The following is a 15813-nucleotide window of genomic DNA, read 5'->3' as shown; positions in this document are numbered from 1 at the left end:
TTCTTCAAGTTATCATCAAAGGTAATATTATAGTATTGAAAGGTTAGACTTTACCCCTACCATATTTATTTCTGAATATGACTTAGTAAAAATGAAAATAATTATAATTAGCAAAGTTACTATAAAGTAGAGATGTCAATATGGGCTAGTCCACCCCGTTCGAGCTAATTCATACAGGCTTTGACATTTAACGGGTTAGGTCGAGCTAGTCCATTTTTGACGTGGGCCAAAAAATGGTCGTTCCAATCCACAAGTACGTGAGCTACAGGCTTGACGGGCCAGCCCATTTTTTTTAAAAAATTAGATATTTTTATAATTATTAAATTAAATTTTAAATTATAATTTAAAATATTATCATAAATATTGAAAAAACAATATTATATGATGTTAATGTTAGTACTTGTTAATCAAATCAAAATAAAATTATTTTTATAATATTTATTAGGGATAATTCAGAGACCTCCATGTTTTGCTCTATAACGTTCACCTCCCCTTTGGTATACGATATTACGCCTACCTGCCTTATTTTCATTTACTTGTAACCATTCTTTAAACTTATTTAAAATAAATATAAATTAATATAGATTTGACAATTTTACTCTTTTTATATAAATTTCTTCTTATTAATAAATATTATATAAAAAATAAATCATTTAACAAATACTTTAAAAATAATTTAACACAAAGACTAATTTTTTTAATCCAACAAAGATCAAAGTCTTCAACTAAGTTAACCCACATTTTCACCACATATTAACTCGTTATCTCTATTTCACCTTTATCAATTTATGTAAATTTTCCCCCCACAATAACCCATCATTCTTCGGTAACAATTTCTTCAATTAGAAGACAAAATTGAACTTCCAAGAAAGAAATTCGTTACGAACGATAAGATTTTATTCTAGTTAAACATTTACACAAGCGAAGAAGAAACACAATCCAACGAATAAAGATAAACCATTTCAAATTAAATCTAAACATTCATATATAAGGGTAAATTTGTCAAATCTAAATTAATTTATATTTATTTAAATAGGTTTAAAGAATGATTACAAGAAAACGATAATAAGGGAGGTAGACGTAATATCGTGATCCACAGAGAAGGTAAGTGTTATAGATCGAAGCCTGGAGAGAGGTCTCTCAAATTATCTCTATTTATTACGTTTTTTTCAAGTAAAAGTATAAATATATAAATAAAAATATTAACCTAATTATTTTGAATTTGGACTCTCTTTAATTTTAAATTTTAATATTATATTATATTTTTAATTAATTGTTATTGGCCCATGGGCCGGGCCTACCTATATTTTTCAAGCCCATCAAATCAATAGACTTATTCAGACCGGGCTAAAAACTTTTTTCTTAAAAGGACTCCAAAAATTTTAGCTCAATCCTATTAAATCCCAGGTTAGTCAGACCGGCCCAACGGGCTTAGCCCATATTGACGCCTCTACTATGAAGTCGATCCGGCCAATTAATGTTACATATTGTACGAGGTTATTCAGAACGATACCGACTTATCAATGCAATATTGGTCCTTCTGCTTTTTGTGCAATATTGTGTACCATCATATATTGTATTACAACATCTTTACACGCTGTTAATATGCACACTAGCTAGTATATATATAGTATATATTTTTACTTTTTCTTTTTCAATCACTAGCTAGGATATAGTATATATTTTTACTTTATTTTTTCTCAATAGCTAGCTAGTATAAAAGGACAAACTAATAAAAATGACTAAGCAACACAATTAAGAGCCTGTTTGGCTCAGCTTAAAAGCTGGTCAAACTGACTTAAAAGTTGGTTTTTGACTTATTTAACTGTTTGGCAATACTCAAAATAACTTATTTTAAGTTAAAAAAACTTATTTTAAGCCAAAAGTTAAAAGCTTGGGTACGGGTGCTTTTTTTTTTTTTTAGCTTATAAGCTGTTTTAAGTTGACCACTTTTTTATCTTTTTGCCCTTAATATTTTTATACAATCTCCAAATTACCCATATAATTCTAACATCTCTTTCTTCCATTTAACCCTTTTCATGTTTGACATAACAACTTCAGCACTTTTATTCAAACGCATAACTGCTTATTTTAAAAATAAGTTTCAGCACTTTCAAAAGTACTTTTTTAAAGCTGCTTTTATTAAGCCCATCCAAACGGGCCCTAAGACGCGTCCGCCAGTACATACAATTATACATACTAAACCTAAAGGATGGTGAAATAATTAATATTTTTTTAGTTTCAATTTGTTTGTCTAAATTTTTTTTTAGTTAAATTAATTTAAAAAAAGTCTTTCTTATTTTGATAATTCTATAATTCTAACTTTTTATCTTTATGTGTTTAAAATTAAACGATTAAATGGTAAGTGTTTTTTTTTTTTTTTGGTTAACTTTCGCGTAAAGCTAGAAGCATATAGACAAATTGAAAGAAAAATTTAAAATTGAATGTAGTTCCAAGTCTGTATATCAAGTGGGGGTGTAGCTCATATGGTAGAGCGCTCGCTTCGCATGCGAGAGGCACGGGGTTCGATTCCCCGCACCTCCATCTTGGGTTTTTTATTCGTATGAGAATTGAAATGTTCATCTTAAATATTCAATAGGAGTCCTTGCATAAGTTTTGCCTTTGGTGAAGTATTTATTATAATATCTAAAATCTAGATTATATTTCTATTTAAAAAATATTATAAAATATTTTTATATATTAAATTCAACATATTGTTAATATATAAAATAAGATTATTTGGTTCAAATTTTTTTTGATTTTTATCATAAATAAAAATGATCATCTGAATTATTCGAGAAGATTATATACTAAAATAAAAAATTTAAAATTTTATTATAAAATAATATAAATTGATTTGATATTATTAAATTTGATCGGTTAAGTCGATTTTTCATATTCATCAAATACACTACTGAAAATAAGTGCAACACAATTTCAACGCTCTATGCTAGAGATCTAGTCGATCGATCCTCTTCTAATTGGATTTGTATTTATTATTACATAGAGGGTATGAATTTTTATTTTTTTTTTGTTGTAATTTTCATGTTAGATTGATTAAATATTTTAGAAAACTAGTGCTAACTTTTACTTTACATTGATTGTTTTCTCCTCTCCCTCCAACTCAATCTACTTGTGAGTCAGGCATACTTGTCTATCTAATTTATATACAAAACTTGTAGGATTATAATTTTTGTTTACTTATGGAATACAAGAAATTATTAAATAGAAAATCCACTTATCATTCATTCAAAGATTGGTTTTTAGTAATTATGAAACGGTAAAAGGTTTTTTTCAAATTATTGGCAAATATAATTAGGAAAAATTACACAGTGCTAGTTAATTAGCTATAGTTTGAATTAATTATGACTCACAACTTAGTTTTTAGCTATAATATCATCATCTCTCTCGCATCTCTCCTCTTTTATACATATACAAATATAAAATATACATATACATATACAATTTTATTACAAATATAGAAGTAAAATTAATCTTTCTTCACTCTCTACTTTCTCTCCCCCACCTCTCCTAGTGTGTTAGCCGGATATACAATACATATGTGTACCATATATATATATATATATATAATTATCGGAAAATACATATACAATTAGTCTCTCTCCACTCTCCGCCTTCTCCTAATCTGGCTCCGCTAGATATAAAAATATATATGTATATCAATTATATATATATATAATTATTTGGCAGATATACATATACAATTCGATATATATACATATATTATTTGCCGCTCTCCACACGTTGTCCTCTCTCGTTCACCTTTTTTCTCCCTCTCTTAATCTCGCTCATATTTCTTCTTGCTCTAACATATAGCTACAAATTATAATTAGGAAACTTTAACTATAAAGTGTAAGTAAATTGAAAAAATGGCTATAGCCTATAAGAGAAAATTCCCCTAATTATATGACTAATTTGATGAGAAAAATGTATGTGATCATCCCAATTTCGATCTTACTAAAGCGGAAGGTGCACTCATGACAATTGACTATGTAAAGTTTCCTATGCAAAATAATTAAAAAAGGTAAAGTGAAATTTACTCTTCATTTTTTTTTAATAGAAAAACTTGACTAAATATCTATTTTAAAATTTAACCTCGAATTTCTTAACGGACACAGTCACATAGAGTAAGTCTTCGGAGGTCATTTTTTTTCACAATAGATAATATATACATTACCCATCCAACCATTTAAGAAAACGAAATACATTAAAGTAAAACAAACTAGGTGCAAAGTTGATATCAAAATTGTTAGGTTGTGGAGTCTGATTAATATTTAATGGTGATATGTACTTGGAGAAGATAGAGGGTGCAAAGAACACGACAGACATGTTGACGAAATGTGTTGATGTTAAGAAACTGGGGTTATGCAAAACCTCGGTTGGTCTTCTGTAGTTATTGCAATAGATGTCGCGGTGCGGTAAAGTTGTTGATGATGAAGAGATTTTTTTTTAGAATGTATTTTTTTGGATGACTGAATCAGTCTCCAAGTGGGAGAATTGTTAGGTTGTGGAGCCTGAATAATATTTGATGTACTGTCATATATTAATGTTTACTATATATTTTCCATTTATTCTCTATAACCAAAAATACTCTGATTTAATAATATATATACCCCACCGCAGTGGACATTTACTCACGGGGTGTTATTACAAAATATTGGTTTTTCTCCTTCTCTCTCTAGATCTCTCATCTCATTCTCTCTAAAGTTCTTGTGTTCTTTATTCATCAAGTGTGTATGTGGATTTGATCCTAACAAAAATATATGCCCTTTGCAAATTGAATCACCAATTCAAATTAGTTGGCTCCAATATATATTTATCAAATATTAAATAAAAATAAAATATATTAAATTTAATTTGGTGTTGACAGATCCAGAATTTGTATTGATAAATATTAAAAGGCAGCCACTTGTGAGTATCTTTTCGTAGGTAAAAACATGTTTGGCAGTTTGCACATTTTTTGTGCATGATATATGATCAAAGTCAGAAGGCAGTATTTGCCATGTTACCCCTTCATTTTCTTTATTTTATCAGATTGACCCCCATATAATATTATTACTGCATGTTATTGGATTAAAATAGTAACCGTAAAAAAAGATTTTAATATGAACTCATATTTGGATGCATAGTTTTAGCAATTTTATTATTTTATACCGATCTATTGTTATTGTTTTGTTTCGTATTTGAAGTAGTTTTGGTGTTATTTGAGATTTGATAATCCTCTTAATTAAATGTATATTTTTCACGATTCAAATCGCCAATATAAAATAAAAAATTATTATTTTTTGACAAACTTAAAAGTCCAAAATTCAAAAAGGATATTTAAGGAATCATATTGTATCTTGCCAAAGAAATAAGGGACCATTGATCATTATTACTTTTTTTCCTCTTTTATCGTGTAATAATAAATAATAAAACCTTTGACTAATTAAAATTCCCACTTAAATATTACACCTACTCTTTTCTCCTCATTTCTATAGTAGCAAATCCTGCACGTCTTCTCTCAAAGGGTACGATTTTCTTTTTGTGGTTCCAAATAATTTTAGTATATTGTTTCATTCATGTTTGAATATGGTAATGTGTGTCTCTACACATTTCTTTGATACAATCTCGTTCATTTTAATATTTTCTCTTTTGAACGGTTTTACTTGAGTCGAAGAGCTATTGGAATGTCTCGTACATTTTATTAACTTCAGACTTCGATCTATGAAATTATATTGAATATGTTATTGTTGTTTCTCTGGTCGTAGCATTTTTGCTTTCTTTTCAGTTCAATAGAGAAGGCAAATTAAGAAAATTTAATTTGTTTTGATGGCCTCTGAGAGGGAGATTTTCAGCCTATCTGGACCATTGTATCTCACTGCTATTGATTGGTAAGATCAACCGCATATATCGTTTTATATTTCTGTCTTCATTTGCGGCCGTTGATTAAAGGATGTATTTGACTTTGTGTGTCCCTTTAGTCCACATTGCTAAACATTTGACTCTGTTCATTTTTACTTGTTCAGTATTAACTTAATAATAGACATCTTACGTAACAACAAATAGAATAACAATTTTATTATATAGTCCCAAGTTTTGAATTTATATGTTAGACTCAATATCTAATATTGCGTAGATTATAAATTTAACCTTGTTATAATAGTGTTTTCCTAACTTTAGGCCACAATATTATGTTATTCATGCTTCATTTGTCTATGTTTGAACGTGCAAAAGTGTTATAATGTCTACTAACTATTAGTTGAAAGGTTGGACCAATGTTGTAATTTGAACGATACATGATGGAATAGAGTCATTCTAAGTAGAATTCTTTGTCAGAAGGAGCGAGATGTAGCTTTTTCCTAATTTACATTTTCCACAGGAGCAATACATGTCATAGGAGGTCCATAGCAGCAAGTTTAGTACAAGGTGTGTACATCCTTGAACGTGACCGTCAGCAAAATCGTCAAGGCTTTAATGCCCTAGCTCCACCCTGGTGGGAATTCTTCCATTTTCAGTTAATCCAAGTCTTGGTGGACAATGAAGACCAATCATATTTTGGCGCGATTTACGAATACAAATTTCCAAACTCCCATTTCCACAACAAAACGAAGAACGATATTCAGAATCAAAATCAGAATCCACCAAAGTATGTGATTGCCTTTCGTGGCACAATTACCAAAAAAGGCAACAGGTCACAGGACTTCAAAATAAACCTCACACTCATTCGCGACAATCTCCACAATTGCTCTCGCTTCCATATTGGCTTGCAAGTTGTACATAACATCGTTCAGAATCACGAGATCTCAGATATTTGGCTAACGGGACATTCATTAGGCTCTTCAATTGCACTACTAATCGGAAGGAATATGGTGAAAACAGGAATTGATCTCGAAACATATCTTTTCAATCCCCCATTCACATCACTACCGGTAGAGAAAATCACAAAGAACGAGAAATTGAAGCATGGGATCCGTATTACTCACAGTGTGCTCACTGCAGGACTCGCTAGCGCTGTCAATATTTGCAAATCAAAGTCTATAAATAAAAGTGAGTCGATTACTCTGTTATCTTCGTGGATTCCTTACTTGTTTGTGAATCCATCAGATCCTATCTGCGCGGAATATGTAGGGTATTTCGAACACAGAGAGAAAATGGCTGCGATTGGAAAAGGGGAAATTGGACGAATTGCGACGCAGAATTCAATAAGAAGTATAATTGGGAATGCAATTGGAAAAGATCAATTGGAGCCATCGCACTTGCTTCCGTCTGCAAATGTTGCTATTAATTTGAGTCCTTCTCCAGATTTTAAGAGAGCTCATGGAATACATCAATGGTGGAACCCAGATGTACAGTGCAACTATAAACTTTACCAGTTTCGATAAGATTAGTACAATCGAAATTAATTGTCATAGAATTCAGTCTCATTGTAAACTAGGGAATTTGGCCGAGCTTCGCGCTGTCTTTAAAATAAATATTAAAGGATTTTTTTTTTAATTAATTCTATAGCTCTCTTTATTTTCAAACGTAATATTATCACTTTATTTTTTTTATTTATATATTAATTATGAATATCATTTTGAGATGACGATTGAAATGAAACTTAACAAATTTAACACTATAATCTATTAAATGAGGGATAGTACATTATTAATTAATATGTCAAATGTCAATATATATTTTCTTAGTAATTTTTTTGTTTGGACATGTAGTTAATATGTCACTTTCTACATTTTATTGGAATATCAATGAGTTTGAATCTTTATATTACAACATATACTCTGATGTAATTTTTTTCTTGAGTACATAAGAATTATATTATAAATAACTGAAAAATACTAATAAAATACATCTACACGACTTGTTATCCTTTTTCATATTGATATGATAAAACTCATTTGAATATTTCATTTTTCAATCGTTTTTGTTCCTTTTTCAAATATACTATTTAAATTTGTATGATTTTTGCATGAATCACATCTATTGGTACTTTAGATTCTTTAGCTACACCTATATCAAAGATAATTGTTATCATTTGTCAAATTTGTTTTTTAAGGATGTTATCCAAAATGTTACGCTATTATTAAATTTCAATATAACCAACCTCGAATGAGAATATGTTTTTTCAAAAAAATTATCAACTCGTTTACTATATTTTAATCTATATCTTTTATATGAAATATAAAAATAAAAGATTCATATAAACTACGTAAAAATATTTGATAGATAATAAACATCTTCACATATTATGTGTATAGAATAATAAAATTCAACAGTTAATTAAACTGAATACTCTGATAATATGTTTCATTCCAAATATATTTCTTGCATTTTCAAATCAATGATTGCACGTCTTTCTTTATAAAATTAGTACATGAACACCCTAAGATATATATTCATTACTTATTATATTAAAATAATTTAAAATTTTAATCATACTTTTGTGTTTATTTAGTCAATTCATATGGAAAATTTTTATGTACAAAATTTTGTGTTTTATTTTTAAAAAATATATTAAAAATCAAATCAACTTACTTAGTCATTTGTATTCATCTTTTATTTTAAATTTTCAAAAGATACATATTTAATAAAAATAAATTAATTTATCAAATGCATGAATAAACTTTTTTGGCATATATGTTTGTCCTATTTTTAAATTTCATAAAATGTATATTAAATATTTATATTCACTATTTTATTTATTTTGATCTATATTTAATTATACTTCAAAAGAGTTACAAAATATGATTTTTATAGTATATCAAATACAAGTATTTAATATTACAAAATATTTGCATGGAGCGCAATTAACATATAAGTAAACTAAAGCAAAAATAGAACAATTTTGACTAAAAAATTTACAAAATCTTCAATTATGAAATCAATATTTTCATTAATTAGATTTTATTTCTCAATTAATTCTAATAAAACGTGAAATAAAGAATAGATAAACTTAAGTGAGTTTAAAAAAACAATAAATAAAATAACAAAAACATGATTCATCAAATTATACTATTTTTTTCAATTGTTATTTTTTATTTTGGCAAATAAATTAAATATCTTCTATCATAGTTCATATATATATATATATATATATATATATATATATATATATATATATATATATATATATATATATATATATATATATATATTTCATGAAAAGAAAGAAGAAAAAAAGTCAAAAAGAGAGAAAAAAGAAAAAAAAAAGAATGGAGGCCATAGAGAGGTGCCACATCACCTTGTCTAAGATCCTCATTTATATTATTAAATATATTTTTAAAATATTGAGAGCTATTTTCTTACATAGTGTTAAATTTAATTTAATTTTAGTATTTGAATTTTACAATTTATTTTTAGATGTTTTGTAGACAGAGCTTAAATGAATTAAAAAAATTTATCATTGAAGTTTATTAAAATGAAAAGACTAATTTGTATTTAAAAATTCATATTATGATGTTAATACAATATATTTTTATTTTAATATAGTTAAAATATATGTATTTAGGAAATAAATTATTGATTCATCAAACGGTAAAATTTTGATTAAATAATCTTTTCCGTTAGATTTTTTAAAATATATTTTATCCTTTATTTGTCCTTGTTATATATATATATATATATATATTTCTTTGTTATTATTTTTCTTTATTCTACTTACCAATAATTTTTTGAACAAATTTGAAGAAAACATAAATGATACTACTTATTGCCATAAGAAATACCATAAAAAGAGTTATATTTCAACATTTAATATATATTATTAAAATTATCAAAATATTGTTTGAACATAGGTGAGTTTTTATCATATTCTAGACAAAATTACAATAACTAATTTGTATGTAACAAAGGTACATATTTGTGACAATAAAAAATTCATAAAACTTCAAACATAATAAAATTCATGAAAAAAAAAACATAATGCACACATCTTTTTATGACTTTAATCATAAGAACATAGTGAAAAGAATAATATAAATTAATGTAGAAATTTAAAATTCTTATCGACACTATTTTCGACAAACTAATCAACAATCAAGAGTCTTCTTCACCGAGTCAAGCATAAGAATTTGATAATAATAATAATAATAATAATAATAGTAATAATAATAATAATAATAATAATATTAGCAAAACACTACTTCAAATATGAAGTGAAAAGAATAGTCATGAGTAGAAATAATGAAAACTCAATCCAAAGAAATTAAATGAAAAGAACACACATCTTCCTTAACCTTAATCACAAGAAAATAAATGAAAAATAAAAATATAGATCGATGCACCGTTTTTTTGAACTTTTGTCCTACATCCTTTTTGACAGACTAATCAACATTTAAAAGTCTTCTTCATCGAGTTATGCTAAAAGATGAATGTGATCCTATAATAATAATAATATTTATAAATATTAACAATAAAATAAAAAAAAAATCTTGAGTTACATGGAGAGAACACACAACACATCTATCTTTCTTAGTTCCTTAGGACCTTAATCATAAGAAAATACATAAAAATAATAATGTATAATCAATGCACAATTTTTGTTACTCTTATCCGACATCTCTTTTGGCAAACTAACATCCAAGAGCCTTCTTCGTTGAGTTATGCCACAAAATAATTTCGATCCTACAATAATATAAAGATTAACAATGAAATAAAAAAAAATCTTAATTTACATGGACAGAACAAACAACACACATTTTCCTTAGGACCTTAATCATAAGAAAACACATGAAAGTAATAATGTATAATCAATGCACAATTTTTGTTACTCTTATCCAACATCCCTTTTGACAAACTAATTAACATTCAAAAACCTTTTTTATCAAGTTATGCCACAAGATAAATTCGATCCGATAATAATATAAAGATTAACAATGAAAGTTAAGAAAATCTTAATTTACATGGAGAGAACACACATTAATCACAAGAGAATACATCAAAATAGAAATACAGAATTAGTGCATATTTTTGAAACTCTTATCAAAGAGTCTTCTTCATCAACTTATGTTGAATATGAATATATGATCCTATAATAATAAGATGGGATTTCCCATTCCCATAATAATATAAAGATTAACATTGAAATAAAATGAATAATTTTGAGTTGGGATCCATGGTACAAAATATTATGAATTTATAAAGGTAAAATTTGAGAATATATCATAAAGTGTCTTAAATATTGTAATTAAATATTTGGGGGTTATGAATATGAAAATTTAATATTAAAAGAGTTAATGATAGTATTAAAAGTAGAAATTTAATAGGTATAAGTTATAAATATGAAATTGTAAAAATAAATAAAAGAGGAAAAGAATAAATATAAAAACGAATAAAGGAGATGAAAGAAATAATTTTATATTATATATAACTATAACTTTTATGGATTGAATAAGTAGTAAATATTTTAACAAAATCATAATGTGTTTTTAAATTGAAATAACAATAAATGTTGCCATAAAGTCTAAAGATAGCAATTCAACAAATAATTCTTTATAACAATTTCAAATTTGAGGAGTGAGTAATTTTTTTTAAAAATAATTTAAAATCTATTTAATTTGGGTAATGACTGTATTTTTTGGGCTATAACTGAGCAAGTAATTATTATAGTATTTAGTGTGATGTTTTTACTCATTTATGTATTTGTTTTGATAAAAATAAAAAATAAATCAGAAAAAGATAAAAATAGATATTGGCAAATGCTGGCCATTGGAGGGCGCCACATCAGCGGATCAAGATTCAGATATATATATATATATATATAGATTCGAGTCGCAACTCTCTCTATCCTAGCTATGTGAACAAACTGAATTTTTTAATGAGAACTTTCACATACAACAAATGGAAAAATTCATATTTGTATGATATAACAAAGTTTACATTATTGTGCTCCATAACAAACATATAAATGTATAATTCGCTATATATATCCAATTATATAATTCACTGGCCTATTTCGCTACAATCATATAATTCGCTGGCCTATTTCACAGCAATATCTGTGTAAAATTTGTATTTGTGTACAATTGAATCGAAGTAAAATATTTGTATAATGTATAATTATAAGTGTATAGGAAGAAAATATATGTTTTTGCATGTATATATACAATTTTCTCTCGTTTTATACAAAACAGAAACGTAATTTATACACTTCTGTTGTATAAAGAGAGAGAAATTGTATTCGCTGGCCCATTTCGCTGCAATATCAGTATAAAATTTGTATTTGTATACAATTGAAATGAAGTAAAATGTTTGTAAATTGTATATTTAAGTGTATAGGAAGAATATATATGTTTTTGCATGTATATATACAATTTTCTCTCGTTTTATACAAAACAGAAACATAATTATACACTTCTGTTGAATAAAGCGAGAGAAATTGTATTTCGCTGCAATTGTATAATTCGCTGGCCTATTTCGCTGCAAGATCACTATAAAATTTGCATTTGTTCACAACTAAATCGAAGTAAAATGTTTGTATATTGTAAATTTAAGTGTATAGGAAGAAGATATATGTTTTTGCATTTATATATACAATTTTCTCTCGTTTTATACAAAATAGAAACATAATTTATACACTTCTCTTGTATAAAGCGAGAGAAATTGTATTTCGCTGCAATTGTATAATTCGCTGGCCTATTTCGCTGCAATATCACTATAAAATTTGCATTTGTATACAACTGAATCGAAGTAAAATGTTTGTATATTGTATATTTAAGTGTATAGGAAGAAGATATATGTTTTTGCATGTATATATATAATTTTCTCTCGTTTTATACAAAATAGAAACATAATTTATACACTTCTCTTGTATAAAGCGAGAGAAATTGTATTTCGCTGCAATTGTATGATTCGCTGGCCTATTTCGCTGCAATATCAGTATAAAATTTGCATTTGTATACAACTGAATCGAAGTAAAATATTTTTATATTGTATGTTTAAGTGTATATAAAGAAGATATATATTTTTGCATGTGTATATACAATTTTCTCTCGCTTTATACAAAACAGTAACGCAATTTATACACTTCTGTTCTATAAAGCGAGAGAGGCGAGTAGAGGGAGAGTGGCGAGCGAGAATGGGAGAGTAGCGAGCGAGAGTTTAGGAAGGAGACGATTGACAAATATTTGCTATGGGGCACAATTAAATCAAACAGTAGTTACTCCATTTATTTTAGATAATTAATTTACTATTATGTGGAATTATCCCTATTTAAAAACTTTCCAGGCCGGGATGTGGCCCAAACTATTACAGTTACTTTCTTCATTTTTTTAGAATTTAACTATATGAATTTCAAATATTTTAAAATATATTTTTCTATTTTATTTATTTAATATATAAAATATATCACGTCACAATATACTTTTACATATAACTCTTAGAAACTAATCTAAGGTGTTAAATTTTACTTTATGTCAAAAATCTTGAGTTTGTGATTACACAACTATTCCGTATTTAAGTTAAGCTCCTCCTTCAAGCTTCTGAAGCTCCTCTTTCCCCACCCCAACCCTGAGCCCGACCCTCAGTAATGAAGCTAGAATTTTTATCAAGGGCGTTCAATCTTTAAAGAGCCAACAAATTTTTTTTAGCGAAGTGAATACACAAAACATTTTTTTTACCAATAACTAGGTACACAAAAATTTATATGTTTTTTCTTTTAGTTTAAAAATATATTTTTTAGTAGGTTCACAAAAATTTGTGTGTTTTTTTTTTAAAAAAAGAGATTTTTAGTAGGTTCACAAAAATTTACATGTTTTTTTTTGTTTAAAAAGAGACTTGTATTTTTTTTTAGATCAAACCCCGAACCTCTATGAAATAAATGACTACACAACCACTAGACTATCGGCTTTTGATATGTCAAATAGTGTTCAATTAATTATATATTCAACTATTAAATTATAATTTGCCTATATACCCTATATAATTTTTCGAAGAAGATGTTGACCTGCTAACCTTTAATAGGCTTTACTCCGCCCCTGCTGACGCCGTCCCCATAAACCCTCCCCTCGAAGTTCCTCCCAATCTCTTCAAATCCTCCAACTTGTGTTGTGTGCATGCGTTGGTGTTCAACAATGGTTACTCTAACTGGGCGGCCGTAATTGCTTTTCTATCCATGAAGAAAACATCGACGACAATGTCTAAAGGATGACTTTGCTAGTGTCTTCTAGTTAAGTTACGGAGGAAATATAAAAATGGTGAAGTATGAGATGAAATTGTTCCTGATCGATGTTGCAGAGGAGGTTAGGCCAACCGATTTGATTCTACACCCATTTGGGAATTTCTGTCGATATTTCAAATTCGTTGATGCGGTCAATATGGGGATCTTGCTATTGATTTGAGGGGGTTTTATGACGTCGTTTTTCTTTCTTTATTTTTTGTTTTTATGGATGTTGCGGTAAGTGTAGTAATGAAAGAAGATTTTTGTGGAGTTAACTCTTGTTATTTTAGGTGATGAAAAAAAAAAGGTTTATTACTTTCAAACTAACGATTTGGTGTATACTTACTTTATAAAATAGAACAATTGACTATTATCCAATGCACCACTATAACAAAATTAATTTTTAACGATTAATTTTTGAATATGAATTATTTTGTGGAAAATTCCATTTAGTCTAATTCTGGGTTAAAAATGTCCATATTCTAAGCTTATGTTTTATATGCTTCATGATCGAGTATTTTATTAATATGCATTTACTAAAATTATGTTTATAAGTCGTCGCAAACATTTCTTCATATGTATTGATGTGTGTGCTTCTATTAGAAGGCTTGATTGATAATGAATGAGGTGCAATAGTAGATATGATTGAGGAGACTCTCTGATTTGATAATTTGTACAACAATTGATATAGTGTTAATTGTTAGTCTTATTACCCAATTGTTTTGTAAAAAAAAAAAAATATTGCTTAAAATATCAGAATTTTAGTGTTGGGAATTCAAGTATCTAAATTGTAAGATGTCCTTTGTGTAAAGTAGAATCTCAATTGAAAAGAAGTTTGAAAATTAATATTATCTTTCAATATAACTGATGTTGTTGTTATTTCTTATTTTAATCATCGTTACTGTTATGAATACTCTTCTCTAAAGAAGTCAATTATGTGTAATTAAACTTGGTTTAGAATCATAATCGTAAAGTTTGTATTCTTTTTGTCAACATCTTGGTCACTGTTTCTAAGTCCAGCTGCAACCAAATCATGCTAATGAAATTCAAAAATTGTACTATTTTTGTCACATTTTATATGTCATCTTTCGAATTTTAAGAGTCAAATAAGTTTATTTTTGATAATAATTTTTTCATAAATCTTTCAAACATTTTAAATTATCAATTATTGTGACTCATAGTATTTTTGACGTAGTTTACAAATATATAAATTTCATTTAAAAAAAAAATTAAAGATTTCATCACCAAATTTTCGATCAAACTTAAACTTTTTGACTCTCAAAAATAAAAAGTGTCATATAATTTGGGACAAGAAAAGTACCGAACGAGCTATTGGGAACAACATATTGACTTGGACATCACAATTATTAAAAAAAAAGGAAGAAGAAGTTGACTGAAAATTTGGCAAATTTAGAATTAAGGTTGTGAATATTGATATTGGTTTAACAATCTTAAATTAGAACATTCAATAGCAGTGCTCTTGTACTTAATTATAAGCTAAACACACATGCACTCTAAATTTTTTGACAAATGATTGAGCTGCCTCTGATTAATAATGTGTTCACTCTACTTTTTTTTTTTTGCAATGGAAATAAGACTGTAGCATAAAAGATTTATATTTACTTTCTAAAAAAGATTATTGGATCATAATTGTACAT

The 15813-nt window shown here is 27.2% G+C and overlaps 1 protein-coding gene and 1 non-coding gene across 4 annotated transcripts; both read left to right on the top strand.

The window, feature by feature from the left end:
• The first annotated feature begins 2471 nt into the window (after positions 1-2471).
• TRNAA-CGC (transfer RNA alanine (anticodon CGC)) lies at positions 2472-2544 on the top strand. The gene has a single exon. It is a non-coding gene; the product is annotated as a tRNA-Ala (tRNA).
• A 2936-nt stretch (positions 2545-5480) lies between these two features.
• LOC101252369 (GDSL esterase/lipase At4g10955-like) lies at positions 5481-7501 on the top strand. Of its 3 annotated transcripts, none has more exons than XM_004235059.5 (3): positions 5481-5531; positions 5792-5894; positions 6383-7501. In XM_004235059.5, exons 2-3 carry the CDS (start codon positions 5833-5835, stop codon positions 7383-7385), a joined length of 1065 nt encoding a protein of 354 aa, XP_004235107.2. In that variant the 5' UTR covers positions 5481-5531; positions 5792-5832; the 3' UTR covers positions 7386-7501. The 3 variants fall into 3 exon arrangements, with proteins under 3 accessions (XP_004235107.2, XP_069151152.1, XP_069151153.1); XM_069295051.1 differs by having other exon boundaries at positions 5530-5595; XM_069295052.1 differs by lacking the exon at positions 5481-5531 and adding an exon at positions 5598-5697.
• The last annotated feature ends 8312 nt before the right edge of the window (positions 7502-15813 follow it).

This window comes from Solanum lycopersicum, chromosome 3 (genome assembly GCF_036512215.1).
Source record: "Solanum lycopersicum chromosome 3, SLM_r2.1".
In the NCBI taxonomy this organism is placed as follows: Eukaryota; Viridiplantae; Streptophyta; class Magnoliopsida; order Solanales; family Solanaceae; genus Solanum; species Solanum lycopersicum.
This window is presented reverse-complemented; position numbering and strand designations above follow the sequence as displayed.

What these genes read in the sequence shown, in the direction of transcription:
- LOC101252369 (XM_004235059.5), top strand. Translation starts at nt 5,833, where the DNA reads ATGGCCTCTGAGAGGGAGATTTTCAGCCTATCTGGACCATTGTATCTC. An exon ending in TATCTCACTGCTATTGATTG is followed by an intron (nt 5,895 to 6,382) that starts GTAAGATCAACC and finishes CATTTTCCACAG; the next exon opens with GAGCAATACATGTCATAGGA.